A 12450-nucleotide genomic window follows, 5' to 3' on the forward strand; every position below is an offset into this window, starting at 1 on the left:
AATTTTGCTATTGCTTAGAGGGATTTTGCCAGTTTTGTCCAAACAGCAGAGTTGAACTTGTAGCACTGCAAGGTCCCCAACAAGTCAGATGGGTGGATATTTTCCATCCAAAATCTGGGATCCCAAAAACAGGACTAGGTGGTGCTGTAGATTAGCACAAAAAAGAATCTTCTGAAAGTGCTGTTATTGAAAAGACTGCACCACTGCTGGGCAGCTGGGGACTGGAGAAGCTCCAGGGAGTGACCAGTATCTCATCACCTCTCAGCAAGAGAGGACAATGCTGACTGAACAGAGTCCTGCAGATCCAAGCAATACTTTCTTTAACTGACCCTTCTGCCAATGGGGGAAATTGTTGCAAAGGTAAACCAAGGCTATTTTCACCAGCTGCTTGGTTTTTCCAAACCCCTTTATCTGACAGAGATTTTCCTCCTTTCCAATTCATTGACTATCCAGCTCTGCAAAGAGAGAGGCTGCATTGGGTCTAGACTGAAACCACACTGAACCTCTTTAGTTGTGTCACAATGACATTTGAACCAAACTGGGGTTTACTCTGGTTCTACAACTATTGTATGTTTTGATGGCTCCCCAAGTGTCCGAATCCAACGTTCCCAGGATAAAAATCCAAATATAATCCACAGGAGTTCATCACAGTCTCTGCAGAGGTACCGCTGTGACTCACAGCAGCTTTTTGGTCCCTCCCTGCCTTTGCTTGGGAGCCTTCCTGGTCCTATAACAGGACCACATGCCCATCACAAGGGGCATCTCTGTCCGTCTAACCTCAAATTCACACTGAACCTCTTTAGTTGTGTCATAATGACATTAAATTACTCATCACCCAAGTACACATTTCAAGTAAAACCATCCAGTGCTTACGAGATTTCCTAAAGTTTAATGACACCTTGTAATTTAAATGAGTTATTCCCCTATTAGCTTCCAGAATAAATGGAAAGGGTGCTGAGTTTCTAAGTAAATGTAACACGATCACCCTTTCCTGTTTTCTATGAACTTTCTCCTCCCCATCTTTTATCTGCACTGCTAAACACTTGCATTTGTCACAAACAGGTGACATCTGTTATGCTAAAGGAAGGAAGCTGGACCATATCTGGAGTGATTATAGTGAAAGGTCCTCTGTGGCTACAAAGCAAGAGAGACTAGAGTTTTTTCCATAAAAAGCTTTTCCAGGTAAAACCTTTGTGCATATGGATGGCTTTTCCCCTTCTAATTTATCTCAGTGCAGCAGGATTTTGAGGGGTGCAGGCTACAGAGTTCACAGAAATGGGTTTGTTATCTCTGACTCACCCATTCTCTCTGATCCCCACCGACGGCCACAAATTACCACCTGGAGCCACAAATTACTGGAATGTGGTCCAAGCCTCCTGATGCCTGTGGAGCAAACCTCAGCAAAACTTCCCATTGGCACCAGCACTTGGGTCGGTCACAGCCACGCTAACCTCTCTCTCAATGAGCAAGGAGTGGTCTAGTTTCAGGTGGAAAATGATTAGAGATTGAAGGCAATAGGACATGAAAGGGACCCTGCTGCCACCACAGTCCACACATGGCTTTCAGTAATAGAGGAGAAACTTGGAGATCCACCATCTCTGCTCTGGCACCATAGAGCCAGCATGTACTTGCCACAGCCAGAGGAGCAGCTCTAGGCTTGAAATGTGAAATGAAGTTTCTTTGTAACCCATCTTTTCCATTCCAAAAGACCTTTTTTCCTAATGAGAAGACAAATGTCAGGCTTGACTCATTCTTCATGAAATGCAGACCTGAAATGGAGGGCTCTATTTTAAGAATTGCCACCTACCACAAGGGACTTGAAGGATGTGATGGCTTTCAAAACATCTTCATGATCTGCATGCGCCTCCTAGTGAAGGAAGAGCAAATTCCTCAGCCATCAGCAGCAGCAGCACCCACCCTGAGCATTAACCCACCCTGAGCATCACCTACTTTTCCACTACACTCAGGGCTGAGGATACAGGCAGCATGGTCTTCAGGAGGAGGTCAAAGTCTCCCACATACCTTCCCCACCATCCACTTCAACATGGCATGGCAAAAGGCAGCTATGCAATTTACTGATACCAATTTAATGAGTGTGAAGTGGCCAGAGCAAGAGTAGGTATGACTGGACTTAGAACAAATCTGAGTTGCAAAGAAAAATCAATGAAAACAGGCAGTGGTGCAGGGCGCACCTTCAGGAAGGAAACTTCCATTGCAGTGCCAGATATTCCAGCCACTGCCCATCAAGGGTGGAAACCCACCACCATCAAGGGGGCTTCAACTCTGGCTTTAAGGAAGGGCATGTCTAAGCAGAGAGCTCTTGGGCCAGGTAAAAGCAGAATGGTGCCCCTTATCTCTGACCCCAGCTGTATGCTAGTACTCTCCCAGAATGTTCTTCTGGATCTAAGGCCCTGCTCCTCATCACCAAGTCCTCACGCCAAGCAAATCATAAGGTGTCAAGGTTGTGATGGACCTGCCACTGCAGCCTGGCATTGCTCATCTGCAATGTGGGACGAGTGGCTGCCCTGAACACACCTGCCCCCTCAGCAGCTCTGCAGCAGTGCAGGGAATGCTGTGGTGTACATCCACACTGCACACAGCCATCCTCTTCCCACAGCATCACAGCTTAAACCTCAGGCCTACTGATTCATGCAACAAAACTCCCACACTCAACTTAGAAACCAGGACAAATAGGTGACGTGTGTGTCCCCAGACCCACTGCTGAGCCACCTGCGAAGAGCAGGCAAAGAGCACAATGCATATCCTGCACAGAGCACATCATCCCTGCATGGGCATGGTGGCTGCAGCCAGGCTCAGCTCAGTCCCTGCAGCTCAGCTCAGCCAGGTGAGAGGGAAAGGTAGGTCTGGATTGTGCCTACCCTGCAGGCTCTCATGCCCTCTCCTATGCAGGAACATCCCTGGCTCAAGCATAGAAGTTTTAATCCTTTGGCTTGATTGTAGGTCATGGATAAATGTGCTGAATTAACTGGTAATTAAAACTGGATGAGGAGAAAAAGGAAACTTGCTTAAAAACAGACTGTTACTTCTGTTTTCTTTAGCCCCTTGCACCACCCCTGAGTTTTGCCTTCCTGGAGCTGGAGTGCACCAGCAGTGAGTAGCAGAGCTCCAGTAGCAGAGATCTCTACAGTCCCTGGGGCAAGAAATGTCCTGAAGCACACTTGCTTCTTGCCAACGAAGTCTCTGTGCCCCTGACCGCTCTCCCTGCTCCCAGGGGCTCGCTCTCTACCCTTGTGTCTGTGCTGGTGGCCAGATCCATGTCTGTGCAGATCTGCCTCCACCCAGGAGCACAACCCTGGGGCAAGGGGTGGGAATGTGCAGGAATGTGCCTGAGAGCCACAGGAGTGAGTGAGGCTTAGGAATCTCATCAAATGATAACAAAACCACAGATTTATTCTTGGCTGTGCAAATAAACAGCAAGTGTAGCCCGTCCCTAGACTCTGCTTTTACTTGTGCTGGAAATGGCCCATCTTTGAGGAAGGGCTGGGGTGAAGAACAGGTAATGTGCTTCCATAACATTCCTCAGACTCTTCCACCAGTTTCTCACTTTTAATCTGAAAGGTGGATAATGTCTGGGGGATATGGGACATCTCCTTGGAGATGTGGTAAGCACTTTTAGCCACATGATGCTCAAATACCAAGAGGCAGAGGAGTCTCTTGAAGCTCAGGGAGCAGCTCTGGCAGCATCCACAGGCAGAGCCTGCCCAGCAGCCCCACACCCCACGCACCTCCATGTGCCGCTCCAGCTCCTGCAGCAGTGTCACGTATTTATCCAGCCTCAGGAAGGGTTTGCTGAGGCTTGTGGTCAGGATGAGAATGCCTGGGCTGGCCGCACCTTGGCTCTCCATGAACTTCTCCAGCTCATCACTATAAAAAGAGACAACAACAAAAAAACCACAACAAGGAGGGTTCTCAGAGCTGAGGGCTGTGTTTTGCCCATGCTCTCCTGATAGCCAGGGCTCTGCTCTGAGCTGGGCCGCCTTAAAGGCAGCACAAACTCCCCTCTGAGCACCCCCCACCCTCTCCATGGAGCAGGCAGGGAGCTTCTACCCAAGCAAGACCTTCCTCCTCTGGAAAGCAGGAGAGGATGTCGTGCGGCCACAGGTGCTGGAATGCACAGCTCTGGGGCACACTGGCGCCAGCAGCCGGTCCCCCAGCACAGCAAGGTGGCACAGGGGCAGGTACCTGGTGGATGGGGAGAGGAGGGAGGGGGCGGGGGCTGCATAGGCTGGTGTTGTGCTGGAGGAGGCTGCAGCAATGCACTGGGACCCTGCTGGAAACTGTGATGCAGGTGTTTGCACGTACATTGTTCCAGAGAACACGGCTTCTGTGCGTCAGCACATTTGCCAAAGCTGATTCTTTGGTTGATTTAGGAAAAGGGGTCAGACTGAGGAATCACATGAATGAGTCATTTGCTGGAGCCAGGCTTGTTGTTACACTAAATTAAAGCTGGATTTCAGCAGGTAAGTAAATACACCGTGAGTTCCCATTGCAGAATGGGAAGACTTAAGCACTATGCATGTGGTCCTGGCTTTCCCATCATTGCAGGGAAGACAGCTAACCTGTATTAGGGATGACACAGTTGTAGCATCTTGGCGTGGCACACTCTTGAGCAGGACATCACACAAATTCAAGTGTCTACTCATGTGGGTCACGTTGAAGAAAGAAGTTATTAATGTGTTCTACCAATGACCCTGAAAATCAACCATTTGGTTGAATAGAAGCTCAATGAATAAACTGGGTAACTGGGTGACTTGATGACCATCCTCCTTCTGCAGTGATGTGCTCCCCACCGTGGTGCCACAGGGGAACACTCTCCCATTTGTCAGTGTGTGAGCACTTGATCAGTAGACCTGAAACAGCATTTGGGTTGTTTAGCAAGTAAAAATCACAGAAGATGCTACTGCCAAAGCTGAGGCTGCCTGTTTGACCCAAGGTGGGAGTCCTGTGCAAAAAAGGACCTGTGAGATCAGCTCTGAACATGAGCAGGGTGAGTTGTCTTCATGCTGAAGCTGAAAGGCCCTGCTGAAAAGCCCAAAGTCCCAGCAGCAGGAAATAGCATTGACCTATTGTCAAAACATAGGTCAACAGCCATGCCAGGCCAAGTATTAATAACAAAAGTTAACTTTTTAAAGGAGTCTGGATCTCCTTCTCCATCACTTACCTGTGCTGTGTGAGGACATTCACTGCTGAAGGGTGGTTAGCACAGTACGTCAGGTACAGGGAGCGGAACTGGGGCATCAGGTTCATGAAACAGCCTCCCACACGCTGCTGGTTCTCAGGGAGCCTACAGACACCAACACACCAGCTGTGTTAAGCCTCTGGATCTGCACCCTGCAGCTACAGCACTCTCAGGGACCTGCCCAGGAACTACCCACTGCTCAGGGACATTCCCAGGTCACCTCATAACTGCAGCACTGAGCAAAATATCCACACCTGCCATCTGGGGAGGAGGAAGAGGGAGATCCTCAGGTGGGTCTGGGCTCCTGTGGTGCAGACAGTGAGCATCACAACCAATTATCAGCCTCAGACAACCTGTGACTCAACCTGATATGTCTCACCAGCAGAGCTACAGCTGGGATGATGAGGATGAGGATGTGCTGGAACTAAGGGCAGTGTGAGGGTGGGGGGGTACCACTCCGTGGGCTCCCTACGAATATGAAAAGACAGAGAAAGAAGGAGAAGCCATAGCCTGAATATATTCTCAATATTCCGTCTTTCCCCATCTCTTTTCAGCCCTTAGCTAAGGCTAATTATGTCTGTCAGCTTCTCTGCAGGAAATTATCACCTCTAATAATTTGCTCTTTGCTCCCTGGCAATTCCCATCTTCATGCCTGCCAGATCTCCCACCCTGCATGTGCCTGCATCTTTGGGTTAGGCAGACTTTTGTGTCAGTTCTAGTGACACTCATTCAGCAGATGCTTTAACGCCAGTAATCTCAGAGTTCCTTCTACCTTTCCTCCTGCCAAAGCACCGCCTGCAACCTTTCCTCAGTCCTGTTATTTTCTTCTATATTTAACAAGTCTAAGACAGCAGTCAGGAGAAATATTAGTGAACATGCCTTTCTATTATTTTTAGCTACAGTTAAAAAACTTAACAACCTCTGTGCTATGACACACACTTACTTTGCAACTTCTTCCAAGGCTTGGTTCAGTGTTTGCTGGAAAGCAGAGATTTCTTCCATGTTTCCCAGCAATGCTGTGATGTCGCCAGTGCTGAGCCTACAAGAGCCACATCACCAGTCACCATCAAAGAGAAGTTGCTCTCAGGAGCACCGCGTTTTTATTCGTCAGCAGACCTTCCAAAAAGACACAAAAATTTCTCCTTCCCCAGATACAGCATCGGACAGAACACAAAATTCATGGTCTATGAGCTACAGACCACAGTCTCCTAGAGAAGGAGTCTGCTGCCAAGGATTATCTTAATTGGATTTAAATCACTTAATCCCACTAATCTTCTCAGATCTTTAGCTGTCTAATAGACACAGACAGATGGGATTGCAGCCAGAGCTGGGGAGGGAGGTGTGTGCACAGACAGAGAGTTTTGTCTTCAGGGATTCATGCCATGGGTTTCCCTACGGGAGGAAGGTCCAACAGGTAAGGGGCTTCTTTGCTCCATGAGTGAGGCTGGGTGTTTCCAAAGCTAATGTGCCTGCTTCTGTCATCCTAAGAGTCATAACACTCTCATTTAGGCCTACAAGGCTGAGAGCACAAAAATCTTCCCACACGAAGATTTTGGGAAGGGAGAAGTGACAGAAATACAGAGGCCTTAGAATACGACTCTCCCATCTCTCCTGACTGGACAATGTCTAAACACGTGCCCTCTGTCCATGACACCCCAAGGCTCCCACAGCGTCCTCTCCATCTCAGATGCCCTTTTATCTTACTTATCACAAGACTGGAGGGGTCTTAAGTAAGTTCCCAGAAGTGACTGTAGTTCCTTTGCATAATCTCGTTCTGTTTCCAGAATATTTTGCAACACCTAGGGAGAGAGACAGAGCGCTGAGAAGATCTTTGTACTAGCAAACTAGTCAAAAGAATATGACATCAGCTTCCAAGTCTGGCAAAGCATGGAAGCATATCTTAAGTCCAGAAATTACATTTCTTAATGCAGAACCCAGAACACTCAGGGAAGTCCTGGTGGTCCAATATTGAGATTTTACTTTGAAAACTTGGGGAGGCCTGGAACGCAGGTGTTAAAGGCTGCACCAAGGATGGCTTCTGTGGCAGATCAAGCAGGGCACACCTCATTTGCCACTTCAGGGATGTAATAATGATCTGGATTTGGTCCTGCTAATCCATTTCAGTGGCTGGTTTGTCTCTGGCTGCACAGCAGACAAACACAGTGCCTGCACACTCCCAGTCAGCACTCCAGTTTCTCAGTGTTGATAAGGTCTGGAGACAGTGGAGGTGGTTTCCAGCTCCCTGGACATACTGCTTCTGCTTTGCTTTGCTTGATATATATTTAGACATACTGATGAGCAGGATTCAGCTCCAGCACTGAGAGCCAGGGATGCTCACATGAGGCATCTTCACTCCCTTACACCACAGCCTGGACACAGGGGGCTGTGCTAGCTGCCCCTATTTTACCAGACCTTTTTGCTTCGGCAGCAATATGAAAAGGAGGGGGTGTTTCCCTACCCCTTCTGCAGCAGCAATTCATGGCCTGGCAGGCTGCTCCAAAGCCAAGCCCAGTTACAAAGCCAGGCTACGCGCTCTGGCAGCTGCCCGTTCTCTGAGCGCGGCAGCTGCTGGCAGAGGCCTAGGACAGGCACCATGGGGTGTAACATCTCCAGCCAAACCCAAGAAAGGGGCCAGAGCCCTGATTTCGCTTGCTTACACCATGACATTATCTCCCCATCTTTATCAACAGGAAATACCGTGCCTTCTCCCCTTGCATTGATCTGAAAGCTGCCACCTCTCCTTAAATATCTCAGTTGTCTACTTCAAGTCTCTACTTTTGACACCTTGCAGCCACTTCCATTTGTGGTTTATTGTCTCAATGGTCTTGAATCAAGGGAATGGAAACAGCTGCATTTAAACAGAGAGTCACATCCCCAGCTGTTAAAACTGCATCAATGATTTTTAAGGGAAGGAGCTACTTCAGAAGATTGATGACATGGTACTTCTTAAAATGTATGATCAGCACTTCGAAACTTACCACAGGGTAATAATTCTTTGTCATCTGAGTGTTTTCTAGCCCTTTCAATGCTTTGGGAGAGAGTGGTTTATCTGTACAAAAAAAAAACCCATTAATAAATTACAGTGCACAGCTCTCATTATTCCACCAGGAAAAGACACTGCCACATTATGTCCAGCAAATATAACTTCACCCCTCTGACCACAAAACTTCAATTGCAGGGTTTGTTTCCCCATTAAAAAAAAAACTAGGATAAAACCAGTGGCACGCACGACACTGACAGTGGCCAAGCGAGTCACACCAGAAGCTTTGTGCAGCCTCTGCCCAACCAACATCCAGGTTTGCTCCAAAATCCCTGGCAGCAGCCCAGTATCTGTCAATGTTTGGAACCATAGGGTTGCTTCACCTGGCCCACTAAATTTGGTTTTAAAACTGAGTGTCTGTCAGAAAGGACAAGTACTATCTTTTTTAGCAGGTGATTCACAAGGCATTTGAAGCCAACTCAAATCAATATCCTGACCTCCTATCCCCACAGTCACTTGTGATGCAAAATCCTTCTCTGAATGAAGGTAGATTTAAATGAAAAGCTCACAAAACCCTGGAAATCAATTCTCATTCTGCATTTGATAAATCCATGTGGATGCCTCCAGCTCTTGACATACGCGCGCACACACACACACACATATGGACAAATCCCTGCTCCAATTTTCCTTCCCTAGAGAAGCCCCTTCCCTTCCAGCAGCATGGCCTTCCCAGCAACACCATGCTCCCCCTGGACTGGGACAGGCAGGCAATGCAAGGCTGCCCCAGTCCTGGCCACACTGCACATACTGAAACAGCTCCGTGCCATGTGCAGCAGGCAGGCTCTCCTGGCTCCCTGCAATTGCTCACACAAGGCAATTACTTGCACACTGATAGCAGGGGAGAAACTTAAAATTGATAAATTTATTCTCTTTATGTACTGTCTAAATATCACCCTTGTAGTGCTTCCTGTCACTTCCAGCTAAAGGCTCAGAAGAGCTCAGCTCCACAGTTATTTCACAGAATCACAGAGTATTTCTACCCAAAGGGCACACCTAGGACACAGCAGAGGTATGGACACTGCTGAAAAACAAGTAACTCCATTCAGAGTGTGTCTGAAGTCTTACACTTCAGAGGTGGAGGTGGGAAAAGCAGCTCCCTGCCAGCTGCAGCTCCAGCAGCATTCCCGGGGCAGGGAAGGTTTACTGATGGTCCCTCACTCCTCACTTGCAATACAGACACATCTCCTGAGCACGCACACACCAGGGCAATGAACCCTCCTGTCACATGAAATGGTGCTGAGAGAGGATCTGGAGGGAAAAGCTCTGCAGACAGAAAAATCTCATGGGCTCTTCCATCAGGATCTACGGGAGATTGGCCCTTAACTTCAGTGAGGTATTGTCACGTCATGCAGCTCCCACCTGATTTTCCCTTTAGGACTCAAGTTTGCTCTCCTTTGTTTAAAACATCTCTCTTCTCCCTTCACTGAGTTAATTAGTGATTCCTGAGTTGTGCCAGACAAGCCTTCAATCCCTGCTACAACTTCCTGCTCCAGCTCAGACATCATTTCCCAGAGGGAAACAGTGGGAGATGAGATGAGATGATTTTTTTCATTTAGAATCAAATAAAAACCGACCTAATTCTGAGCACTATACTGTGAATTTTTTTCCCCTCCTTTGCTTTATTTTTGCTAGAGTAGAAGAAAGGATGTCTAACAGGGGCTGCACATGTTGTAGCTACTTTGCAGACTCCTGCTGGCATCTCAGTGTTTGAGGCCAGAGCAGATGCTGAGCCACAGAACCAGCACCAAGAACACAATTGGTCTCTGTCTATGGTAAGTGCTCAAGGCGCACTAAGGAGTTAAGTTGTATTTTGCAAAAAAACAGTTTAATTTCACACAAAGGCCTGGACAGGGGTGAGCTGTTTGAATGGATGTGTAATGCCACAGGGCAGTTGGGCAAGGCCTTCACATCATCACCACCCTACGTCTGGGTACGAACACATCACAGAAAATGTTAAGGACACTCAAGACAAAGCTCAATAAAGGCAGATGTCATCATCCCCTCTCTCTTCCTTTCTCAACATTGCAGCAGAAGCATCTGGGGAAAAATGTACTCTGTGGAATCAACCATCACTATTGGACCAAAACATTGACAATGCCCTGCGGCCATGCAGTTTTTGTCGGATTCCACATAGTGATGGTGAGCATCCATTCCACTGATGCCTGAAAAGCCAGGATCAAACACAAATACATTGCCTGACCAAGGTCTCTAACAAAAAGCTAGCTCTGAGCTCAGACACTGACAGCTCTCCAGGACAAAGGGGACCCACATCCATCTCTGTCCTCATCCTCTGACAATATCCCTGCTTACATGCTGCTGGGGCTTGGGGGAAGCAAGAGAAATGCACAATGTGGTGGGAAGAAGGTGAAGCAGCTCTCAAGCAATTCATCCGAAACACTGCACTTTACCCTTCCGTTCATCCTTCTATTAGCCCAGCTGCCTGAAGTACACAAATGGTCCTTAATAAATAGCAGCAATTTCCCAAAGGCTTGAGGGTCCTCACTGCATTATGCCACTCTCATTCAATCAGCCCTTGAAAGCATTGCTTACCAGCAGATTTGATTTCTCTGACGTAGTTGCTTGGGAACCAGCCTGTTTTTCCATTCAAGGTGCCTTCCCACCAGCCCCCTTCTTCAACTCGAGTGACATAAATAATGTCTCCTTTGTTAACAGAGAGCTCATCTTCATTGGTCTGCTTAAAATTGAACCTGGCCTTTACCACCAGCTGGTGACTGCCATTCTCGGTCATCTCCTAAGGAAAGAAATGTGGAAAAACATCAGTAAATAGTCAGAAAAAAACAGAAACAACTAGGACAAGCTATTTTTCTTCTCTGTTGTGACAGATGTTTTCTCAGTATTGCTCTGTATAACAAACCAATAATGCGTTGCTGCTGTGTAAACACTGCCTTCAGAGGACCACAAGGTCCGTCCCAAGCATTAATTTAGTTTTCCAGTGCAATGGGTGGCAGATAAGAATCACTCTTCTCATGTCACACAGAGAAACACTGCAGTTTGGAGAAGCTGCAGGACTCTCTCCAACTGGGACAGCAAACCCATGATGGAGATCAGGGGAGAACAACCTCTGGTGTTGACCCAGAGACACCAATCACAACCTCCCCCCAAGGCCACCAAACCCACGATTACACGTTAAATAAAGGGTACCACAGGCTTGGACTGCCTCCGCAACACCCTCGCTGACTGGGAAGCTGTGCTGTTGGAGTCACTCTGGGGGTCTCCAGCCGTGGAGTTAAGAGAGGACAGATGCGAACATGGCCCTTTTGACAGCTGATCTGGGGAAACAAAACAACATCTGAGTTTTACTCAGCTGTCCACCATCCCTCCACATCACAGCAAAGCAAAGAGCCTGTAAAGAGAACAGAATAGGTCACAACAGTTCAAAGAGCATCTATGAGAGCAAGACAGCAAGTGCATGGCATTTGCAGCATGGGTACTCCCAGTCAGCACTGAGGGTGGTTTTCTGGGCTGGGATAACCCTTCCATCAGGGAAGAAGTTGAATTGCATCTCAAGGCACTCCTAGGTTGTGCCAGCTCTGCAGCCACACATCCAACTGCAGTACTTCTTTGAAATTCCCCTTAAAACTGTAGAAAAGTAGAATAGTACCAGTACTGTGATTTCCCACTGGGGGTGTTTCTGGGATCAAAGTAAGTACTGTTGAAGGTGTGTCAAAGTTTAGCTCTCCAGTGAGTGCTCTTAGGTCACCTCTGCAGCTGCAGTGTGGGCTATCCACACTGAGCAGGGAGGAATGCTGAACAGCTGGTCAACACAATCACTCCTCTATTTAGAGGAGTCCTTCTGGGTTCATTATCCAGCTGAAAGAGGCTAGGCACTATTTTGATTGCTGTTCATGGACCATTGCCATTAGTCATGTGAAAGAGGGATTCAAGCCATGCCAAGGAAGGACAGGAGTGTCATCCCCAGGAGATGAACTGCTCATGGAAAGGCTCAGACCATCCCAGCAGCTCCTGGAGCTGCCTCCTTCACACTCAGAGCTCCCTGCTTTGCAAACCAGTCTCTAGGCTTGTTTTTCTCCCCACCTGATGCTGGAGACAATGCTGCTGCTCTGACACATCTGTTTTTGTAATTAGTGATTTGTTTCTATATTAATACCAAAAAAATTGCCAGAGGGTAAAAACTTTCCTGGTCCTAACTGTGCAGAGACTGAGTCAGTAGCCTTGTTGCTAAGAGCAG

The 12450-nt window shown here is 47.8% G+C and overlaps 1 protein-coding gene across 3 annotated transcripts in view; it reads right to left on the minus strand.

Moving 5' to 3' along the window:
* The window catches only part of ARHGEF6 (Rac/Cdc42 guanine nucleotide exchange factor 6), a 41849-nt gene that overhangs the window by 13630 nt on the left and 15769 nt on the right, over positions 1–12450 (minus strand). For all 3 annotated transcript variants that reach the window (XM_030967996.1, XM_030967994.1, XM_030967995.1), the window contains 8 exons: positions 11403–11530; positions 10791–10992; positions 8179–8249; positions 6905–6999; positions 6144–6239; positions 5183–5305; positions 3747–3885; positions 1808–1867 (listed from right to left, as the gene is read on the minus strand). In XM_030967996.1, the coding sequence (XP_030823856.1) occupies positions 1808–1867; positions 3747–3885; positions 5183–5305; positions 6144–6239; positions 6905–6999; positions 8179–8249; positions 10791–10992; positions 11403–11530 (914 nt within the window). The remainder of the gene's footprint in view (positions 1–1807; positions 1868–3746; positions 3886–5182; positions 5306–6143; positions 6240–6904; positions 7000–8178; positions 8250–10790; positions 10993–11402; positions 11531–12450) is intronic.

The sequence above is a fragment of the Camarhynchus parvulus genome, chromosome 4A (genome assembly GCF_901933205.1).
Source record: "Camarhynchus parvulus chromosome 4A, STF_HiC, whole genome shotgun sequence".
NCBI classification, from domain to species: domain Eukaryota; kingdom Metazoa; phylum Chordata; class Aves; order Passeriformes; family Thraupidae; genus Camarhynchus; species Camarhynchus parvulus.